This window comes from Schistocerca americana, chromosome 8, assembly GCF_021461395.2.
Source record: "Schistocerca americana isolate TAMUIC-IGC-003095 chromosome 8, iqSchAmer2.1, whole genome shotgun sequence".
NCBI classification, from domain to species: Eukaryota; Metazoa; Arthropoda; class Insecta; order Orthoptera; family Acrididae; genus Schistocerca; species Schistocerca americana.
The window spans coordinates 30,723,988-30,741,320 of NC_060126.1; the positions used below are offsets into that span (position 1 = coordinate 30,723,988).

Consider the following 17,333-nt stretch of genomic DNA (forward strand, 5'->3'; position numbering starts at 1 on the left):
TCCACACGGAGGTGGGTAGTATAACTCAGTTTCTACCCACTTTCCACACGGAGGTGGGTAGTATAACTCAGTTTGTACCCACCTTCCACACGGAGGTGGGTAGTATAACTCAGTTTCTACCCACCTTCCACACGGAGGTGGGTAGTATAACTCAGTTTGTACCCACCTTCCACACGGAGGTGGGTAGTATAACTCAGTTTCTACCCACCTTCCACACGGAGGTGGGTAGTATAACTCAGTTTGTACCCACCTTCCACACGGAGGTGGGTAGTATAACTCAGTTTCTACCCACCTTCCACACGGAGGTGGGTAGTATAACTCAGTTTCTACCCACTTCCACACGGAGGTGGGTAGTATAACTCAGTTTCTACCCACCTTCCACACGGAGGTGGGTAGTATAACTCAGTTTGTACCCACCTTCCACACGGAGGTGGGTAGTATAACTCAGTTTCTACCCACCTTCCACACGGAGGTGGGTAGTATAACTCAGTTTGTACCCACCTTCCACACGGAGGTGGGTAGTATAACTCAGTTTCTACCCACCTTCCACACGGAGGTGGGTAGTATAACTCAGTTTCTACCCACCTTCCACACGGAGGTGGGTAGTATAACTCAGTTTCTACCCACCTTCCACACGGAGGTGGGTAGTATAACTCAGTTTCTACCCACCTTCCACACGGAGGTGGGTAGTATAACTCAGTTTCTACCCACCTTCCACACGGAGGTGGGTAGTATAACTCAGTTACTACCCACCTTCCACACGGAGGTGGGTAGTATAACTCAGTTTCTACCCACCTTCCACACGGAGGTGGGTAGTATAACTCAGTTTCTACCCACCTTCCACACGGAGGTGGGTAGTATAACTCAGTTTCTACCCACCTTCCACACGGAGGTGGGTAGTGTAACTCAGTTTCTACCCACCTTCCACACGGAGGTGGGTAGTGTAACTCAGTTTCTACCCACCTTCCACACGGAGGTGGGTAGTATAACTCAGTTTGTACGCACCTTCCACACGGAGGTGGGTAGTATAACTCAGTTTCTACCCACCTTCCACACGGAGGTGGGTAGTGTAACTCAGTTTCTACCCACCTTCCACACGGAGGTGGGTAGTGTAACTCAGTTTCTACCCACCTTCCACACGGAGGTGGGTAGTATAACTCAGTTTCTACCCACCTTCCACACGGAGGTGGGTAGTATAACTCAGTTTCTACCCACCTTCCACACGGAGGTGGGTAGTATAACTCAGTTTCTACCCACCTTCCACACGGAGGTGGGTAGTATAACTCAGTTTCTACCCACCTTCCACACGGTGGTGGGTAGTATAACTCAGTTACTACCCACCTTCCACACGGAGGTGGGTAGTATAACTCTGTTTCTACCCACCTTCCACACGGAGGTGGGTACTATAACTCAGATTCTACCCACCTTCCACACGGAGGTGGGTAGTATAACTCAGTTTCTACCCACCTTCCACACGGAGGTGGGTAGTATAACTCAGTTTCTACCCACCTTCCACACGGAGGTGGGTAGTATAACTCAGTTTCTACCCACCTTCCACACGGATGTGGGTAGTATAACTCAGTTTCTACCCACCTTCCACACGGAGGTGGGTAGTGTAACTCAGTTTCTACCCACCTTCCACACGGAGGTGGGTAGTATAACTCAGTTTCTACCCACCTTCCACACGGAGCACGTCCATATCTCATCACTGACTTCTAGTATCAGCGGCACGCAGTTGACGTCAACGAGTGTTGAGCCTGAAGATGACGTTGTTACAACGTTGAAACTAGTTTCCAAAATAAAATCGACACCTTAAATACAGTTGGAGCAAATTCTTCATTTTTAATACAAATTTGTACCAGCTGACGTCCCACTGTCTACTATTTCAACTGTGGATGTACGAAAATTATTAGTAAGCCGTCCGAGGGCGTTTTTTGCCGCACGACATTACCCCAGGTCAGTCTGCACGGGACAGAGTCACGCATGCTGCTTGTTTGGGCTGTCAAATTTCACCTTACTTTCCCCATCCTCCTGACGTGACAGCCAGAGCTTTTCTTGAGTTCTCGGATGAAGAAAATGATGTCTGTCAGGCATTCCTAGACTATCAGCCAGATGATTTTTCCAGGTGGAACGTTTTGTGAACAACCAAAATAAAGACTGCTACAGTCAGGGTCTCCGCGAAGCCATCAATCGATGGGAAAAATGTGAAGCGTTACAAGGTCCGTATATAGAGAAGGAGTAAAATTAAATCTCAGGAGGTGATGCCCAAAGTTCGTAAATATTTGCGAAATGTCGCGATCACTGACTTAAGATGGTGATAAAATCTTCATTTTGACAACCATTTCCGGTAAACTATCATCAGGTTCCTGTGTACCAAATTGAAATAATAAATACAGTAAGTAGCATCACAGTATTAAACTATCATAAATCTAATAACTGATGTAAATGTTAACGACAACACTCGTAATAAAATATCACTGAGTCACATAAAAGCAATTACGGCATCATGTTAGGTGATTATAAAATCATTGACGTCAGATAGCGATACCATGAATCATTCACTGGAAATAAGAGTATGACATACACAGCGGTGTAACAAACCATATCATAAAAACATAAGTGATTTGTATTAGTAAAGAGTTACCTATTTTCACATTGTAACGTAAATAACATATTTACGCCAAAGAGCCAAATAAAATAGCACTTCTGCCTATTATCGTGCACGGACAACGCGAGCACGCAGATGAGCCGCAACACGACGTGGCATGCACTCGACGAATGTCTGAAGTAGTGCTGGGGGGAACTGACACCCTGAATCCCGCACGGCTTTCCATAAATCCAGAAGAGTACGAGGGGCTGGAGATCTCTTTTAAACAGCATGTTGCGAGGCATCCCAGATACGCTCATGTCTGAGGAGTTTGGTGGCTAGCGAAAGTGTTTAAACGCAGAAGAGTGTTCCTGGAACCAGTCTGTAGCAATTCTGGACGTAAGGGGTGTCGCATTGTCGTGCCTGAATTTTAAAAGTACGTCGAAATACACAATGGACATGAATGGATGCAGGTCACGTACGTGTCACCTGCCAGAACGGTATTAAGATGCATCAGGGGTCCCATATTACTTCTGCACACGTCCTACACCATTACAGAGCCTCCATGAGCTTGAACAGTTCCCTGCTGACATACAGGGTCCATGGATTCATGAGGTTGTCTGCATACGCATACACGTCCATCTGCTCGACACAATTCGTCAGAGCAGGTAACATGTTTCCAGTAATCAACAAACAATGTCGATGTTGACGGGTCCAGGCGAGGTGTAAAGCTTTGTGTCGTGCAATCATCAAAGGTACACGAGTGGCCTGCGGCTCCGAAACCCCATATCGATGATGTTTCGTTGAATGGTTCTCACGCTGACACTTATTGGTGGCCCAGCATTGAAATCAGCAGCAATTTGCTGAATGGTTGCACTTCTGTCACGTTGAACGATTCTCTTCAGTCGTCGTTGGTTCCGTTTTTGCAGGATCTTATTTCGACGGCAGCGATCTCGGAGATTTGATGTTTTACCAGATTCCTGATATTCTCGGTACACTCGTGAAAAGGTCGTACAGGAAAATCCCCACTTCATCACTACCTCGGAGGTGATGTGTCCCATCGCTCGTGCGCCAACTATAGCATCACGTTCAAACTCACTTAAATCTTGATAACGTGCGGTCGTCGTAGCAGCAGTAACTGATCTAACAACTGCGCCCGACATTTGTTGTCTTATATAGGCGTTGCCGACCGCAGCACCGTATTCTACCTGTTTACAGATCCATGTGTTTGAATACGCACGCCTAGACCAGTTTCTTTGGCGCTTCAGTATAAATGTAAACTGTAGTGGGCGGTGCACTCTTTGCAGTTACACTGAAGCGGTACGTATCATGAACGTAAACCATGTTCAAGTTAACGTAAATCCCAGTTGAGGGATATCAGAAGTTGACTAGCTGATTGTGGAACTGCTATGTGATGTGACATGGGTTTTTCTTCTCTACTCACCTGTTAAGTAAAAACCCTATCTCATTGAAACGCAAAGGGCCGCTAAGTGCTTTTCTTTCGATAACTTTTGCATCGTGTCACACTTCCTCACTCTCTCTGTGTTTTCCACATATGTATGAGGGCATGTCGTGTGAGTGTGATGGACTTCGGATGGTGAAGGGCTATTCCAAAGACAGTTAAATGATGCGGTAAACTTTTCAGAAACTGGGGAATCTAAACATAAGGATTGATTGAGAGACTTCAGGAAAATCGGTTCTGAGGAGTGTAGAGGGCGCAGGTTGGCCTTCAGCCAATAGGAACGTCAAAGGTCAGACAAGGACCGCGGTGTTAGGTAGGTAGCTGTGCTGGGGCTCTGCTAGCTGAGACATGCCGAGAACAGGACTCTGCTGCACAGGCGCTCCGTCTGGACGGTGGTGTGATGTGGTAAAGGTGCGCTATATCGTCACTGATACCATCCTCGGTGTATTAGTTAAGTTTGTTGTGGCTACGGAAGTATGTAACGATGGGTTAATAGTGATTATTTTGACCGAACAGAGAACTTTGTGGGTGTTAGCTGTAACGGTTTTGTTCAGGAGTGAGCCATCAGCTCCTTACACTATATAATGAACGGTGGATGCTACAACTTTTCTGATTCCGCCAATTGGTAGAAATGTTATTTCTGCGGGGCAAAATTAACTTTTTCGAGTAATTCTCTTTGCAACATAGATGCGAGCACATGTGTTGTACTGTAATATACTGTACATTCAGACAATCCCATTAGGGTACATTTTACGTGTATGTGCGATCTGACCCTTCAGTGTTACGGTACGTCAGAAACAGTGCATATGTGGCATGTGGCTGTAACTTGTTTCACTCTACCGTTTATGTGTGTATGTAAATGCTTTTATGCATTTATTTCTGTCGCCGCAAGTATTATTGTAACACACGTAAGTATGATATAAAATATAGAGATTGCCTGTTACACCTGTCACATCTACGTGGGTTGTCCAGAAAGTAAGTTCCGATCGGTCGCGAAATGGACGCCACAGTGAGACCCCGATGAAACTTTGCACAGATGTGTAGGGTAGTGTCTCTAGTATGACCGTCGGCGCATCAAGACGCTCTTTTCAATTGTGAACGCACTGTGAGCGGGTAAAGGTGCCTAGAACAACGATGTCTGGCGCCAAGTAGGAGGTCCCGCTGACAGGCTTCGCCTTGCTGACTGCAGCCCACCTGACACAACTGCTACGCACTTCCTTCTTCGTGGCAATTCTCAGCCCCACTGTGCAGGGGCAATGAAGACGCACCTGCAGCCTTTTTCATGGGAAGTGTACGATCACCCACATCACAGCCCAAATTGACTCGTAATGAGTATCATCTCTGTTCACATGAAACGCTGTATACGAAGACAACACTTGGGCGCAGGCTGCACGCTATAGACCAGCGTAGAGAATTATCGGAAAGCACAGGCGGCTGCCTTCTATGACGATGGTGTTGGAAATTCGGTATAACGCTCCGACAGATGTCTAACTCGGAGCGGCGACAATGTAGAGAAGTATCTGGAAAGTGTTGCTCTTGCAAATACAATGTTTCTGATTTTCACTGTGGTCTCCATATAGCAGCCAATCAGAACTTACTTTCTGGACAATCCTCGTACTTACGATAGCTTATGGTAGACAGCTTGTATAATTGTAAGGTACTGGTAACTATCGATGTGCGACTACCTATCTACCAGGAAACAATGCTCAGCCATTAAGTCGGCTCTACGTACAAAGTGTTAACGCCGCTTGTTGATATAATGTGAAAGAGTGCTCTGCCTAGTAAAGTTTATATACTGAAGATGTAATTTGTATTACGACGTGATAATAGGTGACAGTGCATAAAAGTGAAACATGTATACACTATTGGCCACTAAAATTGCTACACCAAGAAGAAATGCAGATGATAAACGGGTATTCATTGGACAATTGTATTATACTAGAGCTGACATATGTGATTACATTTACACGCAGTTTGGGTGCATAGATCCTGAGAAATCAGTACCCAGAACAACCACCTCTGGCCGTAAGAACGGCCATGATTCGCCTGAGCATTGAGTCAAACAGAACTTGCACGGCGTGTACAGGTACGGCTGCCCATGCAGCTTCAACACGATACTACAGATCATGAAGAGTAGTGACTGGCGTATTGTGACGAGCCAGTTGCTCGGCCACCATTGACCAGACGTTTTCAATTGGTGAGAGATCTGGAGAATGTGCTGACCAGGGCAGCAGTCGAACATTTTCTATATCCAGAAAGGCCCGTACAGGACCTGCAACATGCGGTCGTGCATTATCCTGCTGAAATGTAGGGTTTCGCGGGGATCGAATGAAGGGTAGAGCCACGGGTCGTAACACATCTGTTCAAAGTGCCGTCAATGCGAACAAGAGGTGACCGAGACGTGTAACCAATGGCACACCATAGCATCGCCAGTATGGCGATGACGAATACACGCTTCCAATGAGCGTTCAACGCGATGTCGCCAAACACAGATGCGACCATCACGATGCTGTAAACAGAACCTGGATTCATCTGAAAAAATGGCGTTATGCCATTTGTTCACCCAGGTTGGTCGATAAGTACACCATCGCAGGCGCTCCTGTCTGTGATGCAGCGTCAATGGTAACCGCAGCCATGGTCTCCGAGCTGATAGTCCACGCTGCTGCAAACGTCGTCGAACTGTTCGTGCAGATGGTTGTTGTCTTGCAAACGTCTCCATCTGTTGACTCAGGGATCGAGACGTGGCTGCACGATACGTTACAGCCATGCCTTTCATCTCGACTGCTAGTGATACGAGGCCGTTGGGATCCAGCACGGCGTTCCTGAACCAACCGATTCCATATTCTGCTAACAGTCATTGGATTTCGCGATCAGCAATGTCGCGCTACGATAAACCGCAATCGCGATAGGCTACAATCCGACCTTTATCAAAGTCGAAAACGTGATGGTACGCATTTCTCCTCCTTACGAGAGGCATCACACCAACGTTTTACCAGGCAACGCCGGTCAACTGCTGTTTGTGTATGAGAAATCAGTTGGAAACTTTCGTCATGTCAGCGCGTTGTAGGTGTCGCCACCGGCGCCAACCGTGTGTGAATGCTCTGAAAAGCTAATCATTTGCATATCACAACATCTTCTTCCTGTCGGTTAAATTTCACGTCTGTAGCACGTCATCTTCGTGTTGTAGCAATTTTAATGGCCAGTAGTGTATTTTTATGATATGATTTATTCGTATTGGGTTCCCTCACTGCTTATGTCACAACTTTATTTTCAGTGAGTGATTCTTAGTATTATTGTCTGACAGTGACACTATATTCACCTAATACGATGCTGTAGATGCTTTTAAGGGTGTATACCGCTTTTTTTCTACATGCGTTGTAGTTTAACGTTTAAATCAGTTAACAGGTTCGTGACAGTGTAATCTCGTAACGTTACTTGCTGTATTTAATATTACGATTTCGTATGAAGGTATCTGATAGTTTTCAGTCGACCGAAACTGGTTGTTTCAATAAAGATTTTATCAGCAGCTCATGGCGGCAATCGTGACAATTTTCAAGTAACGTCGTCACCAAATTTTGCTGCCGCAGCTTGATTCCTCCGAGGTGATTGTTAAAACTGTACTAACTTCTGGTGTCTGTGTGCAGCGGGCAGTGGATACATTCCGTAGAAGGCCGCCGAACAGATGCCGGCGTGACGCGTCGTGACGTCGCGCGACGAGACGGGGCCCACCAGCCGCTGCCTCTGCCGCCTCCGGCCTCTGCGGGGGCGGCTGTACCTATCTTTAACTCCGCCCCCAGCCTCCGCGCCATCTGCACGGCCTGCGCCAACCTACACATTCTGTTGTGAATCATTGCACCTCCCACTTTGTACATACTATCGACGTTACTGAGGGTGCTTCGTTGTCTTATCAGCCATTGACGGAAGCTATAATAACGGTTTATACACCGATGAGCCGAAACACTGCCAAACGTAGGACTGAATGTTTCCTGCTGGCGTCACGAAACGCGGTAAGGAAATTACGTGGGGACTTCGCAAAGTGAATTCCCCGTGTTGTCCCTCGCTAAGACCAGTGTCCAACAAGTGTGGCGTGAGCCATGGCGGCTCCTAGTGCCACTCTGGTGGTTTATCTTTCCTGTCACGGACAGGGCGGTAAGCAGCACCCTCTGGGCCCTACGCGAGGAGTAACGAGGTGAGGTCCTGTGGGGGTGTGCTCCGGGACGTGGTGGAAGACGGTTGTCTGGTTGACGCACCGAGTGTGGAGATATACAAGTTGGCTCTGAACGGAAGGCGCCGTAGCAAGCAGTGGAAAGCGGGCGTCCTGTAATTTGTGTGAAGGAGTAACGATTTTTGCATTGCATGTCCCAGTGGTTCGCGAGAGTTGCGGTGGCTGCTTTCGGAGAAGAGAATTGGTAAGAGCTTGTGTCTACACTCTTTTCCGTACGATGTTGCTGCCTGCCGTTATAAACAGGTGTAAATCAGGCGCTCGTATTGACTGTACGGGAACTGGTGATGTAAAATTACATTTGTGGTTGAGTCACGCTTGTACTGTGACAATTTAGAGGCGAGAACAGTTGTGGTATCATTAGGTCTGGTTCTTTGCTGTGCAACTAAGGGAGTCAGTTATTTGGGGTAACTGAGGGAGCACCATTATGTTGGTCTAAGTGATACGTTCTCCACGTTTTTTCTATGGCTTTGCGAATCGAAATCGTGGGGGAGTACACGTGTGAGTAATTTGCTATTGTATTGATGGTTATGTTGAAAAGACTATTCTCTGGTGTGTTAAATCACGTGCTGATTTGTAGCCAATCTAACCAGAAGTCACCGTTGCTACTTGCTTATGTGCTACTGTACTTATGATTGGCGTTGTCTGTCTTTCGATTGTGGCTGTGCTCACGTTTAAAAAAAATTACGGCTACTATTCATAAGGGTTGTCTAGCAAGGAAATTGCTTAAGCTTTTATCATATGCAGGTCTGTTTGCCTATCACATTGGCTTTCTATGCAGCAACTGAAGGAATGTATATGGTGGTTCAAGATTGTAGGCTGACTAGTATTTGAACTGATGTTGAGGTTAAGGGCGAGATCAGCATTCCGCAAACCCGCAAGCTGCGCGTGGTTAAATGCTCCGCTATTGGGCAGCCGGCTGTCGGTTCTTGGATTTTGTAAGGATATGTGATGAGTGCATCGCTGTAGTTTTTCGCGTGCTAAATTTCGGGGTGTCGGTGCCGTCCTAGGGCTAGACTTGTGATGTATGTTATGTTGAAAGGGAATTAACTGTACCAAACTTAAGAGAGCTTTTAGTTTGTTTTAGGTCTGTACATGGAATGATGTTGATATTTTGTCGATTGCGGCAATAACTTTCTTTGTGTGGAGATCCTCTGAGGGACTTGTATTCTACTGTTGCAGTGCAGTCCATCTGAAAGGTGTTGCTTAAAACTTGGGACTGCAGCTCTCTGATGTTATATATTACTGTTTAATCTTAAATGGATTGGATGTAATATGGTTGTTGAGAATTATGTAATCAATTTTGATCGCTGGTTCCTTAAAGGAAGTATTTCGTTTAAAAATATGTGCTCGGTCAGAGCCTATTTAAATATGATTTTAACTCATCATTCAAATTTTCTAGTCTTGCTTCCTTAAAAGGCTTTCAGTTAAATGATTGCTATTTGCCTGTTTAAATGTTTGAGTGACTTAAAGGAAAAGAATATTATTTTGTAATTTGTACTGATTTTTCCTTTTGGGTAATACCTGACTTATGCGTTCAATAAATGAGTGTCTACTCAATGGTGATGCACTGTTCTATTGCTAGCCTACCCCGTCCACTCCACAGCCTATTGAGCTGCTTTGTGTCGAAATTGTGTTCAGAACACCCCCCTGACCTGACACCTCATGGCCTTTTGTCAAAAGGGTAGGACCTACTACACGTTCCCGGTTCCCTGGAGACATAGTTCTGATGTAGTACGGATAACAGGCACATAAAGCGTGCGACCGAAATTCCGCGGCAACTGGAAACTCCAAGGCTAAGCACGTGGGACAGTACCAATCTTGTAACGAATCGTCTAAGTTGCGCCAGAATCTGTGTGAAATTCAAGACAAGGTACGAGGAAAACGCGATGTCGCGTCCATCCGTAGTGAAATGGTGCCAACAGATTGACGCCACACAGAGGTGGATGATGCTATCTAGATCTCACACTAAGCGACTGCCATCTTTCGGCTAGCTGAACGAACATCTGTCGGATAAGAGATTTTCCGACAATGAGGACGTTCACACAGCGGTCCTCGGATGGCTCCTCTGTGACCGAGGAGTGGATTTCTGTCGTAGAGGAATCCAGCGATTGGTAGATCCTTCCGACCGCCGTTTACAGAGACTGGGCGGCTATTTTGGAACGTACTGTCACGTATCCCTGCCACACTGAGACGTTGCGCAGCGTTTAGTAAAAGTCGCTTGCTCGGCCATAATAATATGTGACTTACTTTTTGTATTCTCCTCGTGCATGAGAGCAGCAAAGGAGGAAATCGTCTGTCATAAACGACTTTGACAGTTACTCTAAAATTGCACTGGACTAATCAAAGTCATATTCCAGATAATTAGATTCAGACAGCATCTGTTACCGTGACGTGATCATTAATTTTCTTTTCATTTCTAAATTAAAAGCAAGTACTGAATCCGTGTACCAAGATGCTTTGTAATGCGTAATTTTTGTGAATGTTTACTAAGAACTGAAAAATAAGAAATTAATTCAAAGTTTGCATTGAAACACTGTTCATGCTCTTTAAAATATTTGAAGTCCTTCTCGGACTGGTGACCACAGTTTTAGTTACCATTATTTGATGGACTACTCCACCTGAGCATTGCAAGACGTACCCATTTGTAATGTAGCTATTTTGTGTTTCGGATTCTACTTCAAAATTGTTTGGATGAAGTTTTGAGGAAGGTAACTATATTAAGACATGCTACGAAACGTGTGGATAAATTTTGTGGAAATAAAAGCGTTTGTAATGAGTTTGCAGTGACGTTAAAAAATTTGTGCCAGACTGTGAGTTCAACTCGGATTTCCTGTTCGTTGCAAACAGAAGGCTTAACTGATTTTTCTTTTAAATTCCACTTCTCCGTGGTTTTATTAAAGGAGTTCTGTGTTATTTAACTCAGTCTTTTACACGGATGCTAACAATGACACCAATACAAAATCATTATCGAGAAAAACAACACGAAAAAAGATTTATAAATGATTTCTTCTAGAAAGAAAAAAAAATGAACGAGAAAGACCTACATCCTCAATAGATGATTTTTTCTTCTTAGTCTTCCAAATAATCTAAAGACGACCATTGCTGCTACGAGATGCATATCCCGTCGTAATTGTCATATGCCAGCAAACGGACCTATTGAATCTTATTTGGAGGTGGATTTACGACAATATTGCTCGTTTTCGGCCGTCCTACAAACTTAAAAACAGAGGTTTTCTTAAATATTACTTTCAATTAATATTCTAGTACTTACCACAAATAGATCTAAGGATAAGAATATATTTGAAGGTGCTCGGCAGCTGTGAATGTGACGAGTGCGATTGGCTAAGTTCATTCTCTCCCAAGCCTCCATACACAGATACTTTTATCACGCTGCTGCACACAGAACCAGTTAGTCTTCTGAAAAGATGACGAGGTGGCACCTTGGTGTATAGTGTTGTCGCGTGCGTGTCTCTCTGGCGCTGGATAAAGGGAAACCGCGACAACGGCCTGCCCCGCTGCGATCGTGCTGATTTCCTAAATCGAGGTGCGTGACGTGGCTGTATCATTCAGCACAGCAGAGCGAACAGTATGTCCATCCTCTTGGGAGCTATCCGTGTGTGGCTATTGGACGGTTAGTTCCTGCGTGACCCTGAATGAAGTTCTCAACTCAGATTGGAATGTATACTGCAGAGACAGGCTGGACAGTGAAGGGGGAGGCGTGTTTATAGCGATAAAAAGTGCAATAGTATCTAAGGAAATTGACGGAGATCCGAAATGTGAAATAATTTGGGTGAAGGTCGCGGTTAAAGCAGGCTCAGACATGGTAATTGGATGTCTCCCTCCTGGCGCAGCAGATGTTGTGGCAGAGCACCTGAAGGAAAATTTGGAAAATATTTCGAGTAGATTTCCCGACCATGTTACAGTTCTGGGTGGAAATTTTAATTTACCGGATATTAACTGGGAGACTCAAACGTTCATAACGGGTTGCGGGGACAAAGAATCCATTGAAATTTTTTTTAAGTGCATTATTTGAAAACTACCTTGAGCAGTTAAACAGAGAACCGAATCGTGGCGATAACATATTAGACCTTCTGGTGACAAACAGTCCCGAACTATTTGAAACAGTAAACGCAGAACAGGGAATCAGCGATCATAAAGCGGTTACGGCATTGATGATGACAGCTGTAAATAGAAATGTTAAAAAATGTAGGAAGATTTTTCTGTTTAGCAAAAGTGACAAAAAGCAGATTTCAGAGTACTTGACAGCTCAACACAAAAGTTTTATCTCAAGTACAGATAGTGTTGAGTATCAGTGGACAAAGTTCATAACCATCGTACAATATGCATTAGATGAGTATGTGCCAAGCAAGATCGTGAGAGATGAGAAAGAGCCACCGTGGTTCAACAACCGAGTTAAAAAAATGCTTCGGAAGCAAAGGGAATTTTACAGCAAACATAAACATAGCCAAAGCCTTGCAGACAAACAAAAATTACACGAAGCGAAATGTAGTGTGAGGAGGGGTATGCGAGAGGCGTTGAATGAATTGGAAAGTAAAGTTCTATGTACTGACTTGGCAGAAAATCCTAAGAAATTTTGGTCTTATGTCAAAGCGGTAGGTGGATCAAAACAAAATGTCCAGATACTCTGTGACCAAAATGGTACTAAACAGAGGATGACAGACTAAAGGCCGAAATTCTAATGTCTTTTTCCGAAGATGTTTCACAGAGGAAGACCACACCGTAGTTCCTTCTTTAGATTGTCTCTCAGATGACAAAATGGTAGATATCGAAATAGATGACAGAGGGATAGAAAAACAATTAAAATCGCTCAAAAGAGGAAAGGCCGCTGGACCTGAGGGGATACCAGTTCCATTTTACACAGAGTACACGAATGAACTTGCCCCTCTTCTTGCAGCGGTGTACCATAGGTCTCTAGAAGAGCGAAGCGTTCCAAAACATTGGAAAAGGGCACAGGTCATCCCCGTTTTCAAGAAGGGACGTCGAACAGATGTACAGAACTATAGACCCATATCTCTAACGTCGATCAGTTGTAGAATTTTGGAAGACGTCCTGTGTTCGAGTATAGTGACTTTTCTGGAGACTAGGAATCTAAGACTAGGAATCTATTCTGTAGGAATCAGCATGGGTTTCGAAATAGACGATAGTGTGAAACCCAGCTCGCGCTATTCGCCCACGAGACTCAGAGGGCCATAGACGCGGTTTGCCAGATAGATGCCGTGTTTGTTGACTTCCGCAAGGCATTCGATAGAGTTTCCCACAGTCGTTTAATGAACAAAGTAAGAGCATATGGACTATCAGACCAATTGTGTGATTGGATTGAAGAGTTCCTAGATAACAGAACGCAGCATGTCATTCTCAATGGAATGTCTTCCGAATTTAGAGTGATTTCAGGTGTGCCGCAGGGGAGTATCGTAGGACCGTTGCTATTCACAATATATATAAATGACCCTGTGGATAACATCGGAAGTTCACTGAGACTTTTTGCGGATGATGCTGTAGTATGTAGAGAGGTTGTAACAATGGAAAATTGTACTGAAATCCAGGAGGATCTGCAACAAATTGACGTATGGTGCAGGGAATGGCAATTGAATCTCAATGGAGACAATTGTAATGTGCTGCGAATACATAGAAAGAAAGATCCTTTATCATTTAGCTAAAATATAGCAGGTTAGCAACTGGAAGCAGTTAATTCCATAAATTATGTGGGAGTAGGCATTAGGGGTGATTTAATATGGAATGACCATATAAAATTAATCGTCGGTAAAGCAGATGCCAGACTGAGATTCATTGGAAGCATCCTAAGGAAATGCAGTCCGAAAACAAAGGAAGTAGGTTACAGTACACTTGTTCGTCCACTGCTTGAATACTGCTCACCGGTGTGGGATCCGTACCAGATAGGGTTGATAGAAGAGATAGAAAAGATCCAACGGAGAGCAGCACGCTTCGTTACAGGATCATTTAGTAATGGCGAAAGCGTTACGGAGATGATAGATAAAGTCCAGTGGAAGACTGCAAGAGAGACGCTCAGTAGCTCGGTACAGGCTTTTGTTGAAGTTTCTAGAACATACCTTTACCGAGGAGTGAAGTAGTATATTGCTCCCCCCCCCCCCCCCCCCCCCCCCCTACGTGTATCTCGCGAAGAGACCACGAGAATAAAATCAGAGGGACTGGAATAGAAGGGAGAACCGATAGAGGTACTCAAGGTAGCCACCACCACACACCGTCAGGTGGCCTGCGGAGTATGGATGTAGATGTAGATGTAGATGTAGACCCTTCTGAACCCACAGATTCCGTATTGGCACGACAGTCGTGGGACAGCGACCATCGCGACCAGCAGCACCGTGCAGCAATCGGCGGCAGACCCTCCGCGCCAAGAGCGTGCGTGTTCGGAGCAGGCGTTCCTCCTTCTCGCAGGAGTCCGCGCAACGCCGTCTTCTCCCAGACAACTGATATCCACGTGCGGTTTATGAATGACAGTCCCACAGCAAAATATAGCCTCGTGTACAGAATGTAGATGTCGTTACTCTTACTGTGTTCTTTACTGTCGCATTGAAATGCTAGTCACCTGCATAGACAAACATGTAGTGCACTTCGTCCTAATCTAACATTTGTTGCATGGCAATTTTGTGGTGAGAAGACAAAAAAAAAGTAATTAAAATTTGTTACGAGCTTGGACCTATATGAGGCCGAAGAAGATAATTTTCATAGCACCCTCTTGATCATATATGTGATGTCACCACTGTAATTTACCTCCTCCTTCCTAATTGCAGCTATTATCCACAATAAGCAAAGTCTTTTATGAAAATTTTGAGAAGAGCGAAGATTTCAATAAACTTTCTAGTTTACTTAGCTTTCCGTGTAGAGCGGGCTCCAATTTCTCTTGTCTAGAAGTCTGATTCTCGAAGCCGAAATTCTCACATTTTACGTTCTCATGGTTGAATTGAGCTAAATAAATTTGAAGATTGTTGTTTCAGAGTTTTTGTTGTAACGTTCATATATTTTGTCACATTTTAGTATGTCATTCAGCTTTTTGAATTATCACATTAACGAAGCTGAAATTTCATTGTTCGTCCAAAACACAAAAACACGTCCGATAATATCAGAGGCATGCTTATTACACCTTTCACTTTGCGGTAACAACAATACTCCAAAAGGCTTACAATTTTTCTTGACAAACTAATTTCTATTAGTTTCGATTATTATTTCATGAATGAATTCAGAAATAAACATAATAAACATTACTAGATTGAGTAATTAATAATAATAATTCCAAGTGTGCCAAAAAATTCGCAATTTCAAATGTTTATAAAAAAACAATTTTAACTGTACATTCAGAACTATTATTTACCGATTATAACATCCAAAATCCTTTGATAAATTTTAACCTTAAATATAACATATAGTGTGTAAAATTATATGAAAGTTTTCAGAAAAGCAGAAAACAATAGCAGATTGATACCCAACCTGTCCACAAAGTCATTTATGTAAATAAGAACAACAGCCGTCCTTTAACACTTCCCTGGGGCACTCCTAACGATAACATCGCCTCTGATGAACACATAATGGGTTCTGTTACTTAAAAGTCTTCTGGCCACTGACGTATCTGTGAACTTACTCCATATGCTCGTACCTCCGTTAGCAGCCTGCAATGTGGCACCGTGTCGGAGATCTAAAAATATGGAATCAGCCTGTCGCCCTTCATCCATACCTTACAGTATAAAATGTGAGAAAAGGGCAACCTGAGTTCCGCACGAAAGATGCTTTGTAAAACCATGCTGACTCATTGACATAAGGTACTCAGTCTCAAGAAAGTTTATTACATTCGAACTGAGAATATGTTCAAGGATTCTGCAGCAAACAGAAGTTGGGGCATTGGTTTGTAATTTTGAGGATGCATTCTTTTACCTTTCTTATGTACAGGAGTCACCTGCATCTTTTTCCAGTCGCCTGGAACTTTCTGTTGGGCGAGACATTCACGATAAATGCAAGATGGGTAAGGGGCCAATGACGTATACTCTTTGTAAAACCGAATTGGAATTCCATCCGCACCAGGTGATATATTTGCTTTCAAATCTTTCAGTTGTTTCTCTGGACCAGGGATGCTTATTACTATGTAGTCCATACGGGAGTCTCCTAACGGTTCTCTTTCAATATTCTGTATTGGTTTTATGCTTTTTGATACTACGTAAGATAAGAGATAGCATTAATTATTTTCTTTACGTAGGCTAGACCGTTATAAGCAGAGTGTCTTACAGGAGGCCAAAATAAATGTTTTTCTTCAATTTAAATGAGAACCAGGCTCCCTACAAGATTATCATAACTGGTTTTCATCTGAATACAGCCGAGGTCAAAGTTCACAGATCTACGACAAATGGTATCTCTGAAACATTTGAACTCTCACAAAATTAACTCATGGAACTATTCAGATTTAAATTAAATAATGTTTTAAAGTTATTTTATCACTTCGGCCCTTGTGGAAAGCTGTAAGGGAAGTTAATATTAAGTCCGCCGCGTAATGGCGGCCAATTGTTGCCAGTCAGCGATCACTGCTTTCGTCTTCTTGATAGATGAAAAATACTAATTATTCTCTCTTTTCAATTAAAACATTACGATTAGTGACTGGCATGTTCTTGAAATAATACAATGAACTCACTTTTACACATATATTTCCATCAATAACCTGATTCACACCTTTTTTATCGTCTAGTCGAAAGAACAAAAGGAACATTTGCTAGCGTTCAACGCTACACACAATATCTACCTAACAATAGTAACATGAGAATCAGAAACAGCAGAAGAGCGAGTAATAACCTTTCTTTTCCATCTTCTATAGTTATACAAAGATATAAATGTTTTATTTCACCCTATTCTTTACTGCGATATTGTTTATGATTGTTATTGTCTTTCCCTACCGTAGTATCGAAGTAATATTTTTTGTAAATAATTTTATATTTTTTTCACAGTTGACTTTCAGTCTGGTCTGTTTGGTCTTATTCAATACTTTTATACAAGCTTCACACATATCATTGTTAAACATC

General features: G+C 43.6%; 1 protein-coding gene across 1 annotated transcript in view; it reads left to right on the top strand.

Moving 5' to 3' along the window:
• LOC124544953 (mucin-12-like) overlaps nucleotides 1-17,333 on the top strand; it is a 155,491-nt gene that overhangs the window by 15,619 nt on the left and 122,539 nt on the right. The window contains exons 4-5 of the mRNA XM_047123700.1: nucleotides 12-305; nucleotides 347-1,648. Coding sequence (XP_046979656.1) covers nucleotides 12-305; nucleotides 347-1,648 — 1,596 coding nt within the window. The remainder of the gene's footprint in view (nucleotides 1-11; nucleotides 306-346; nucleotides 1,649-17,333) is intronic.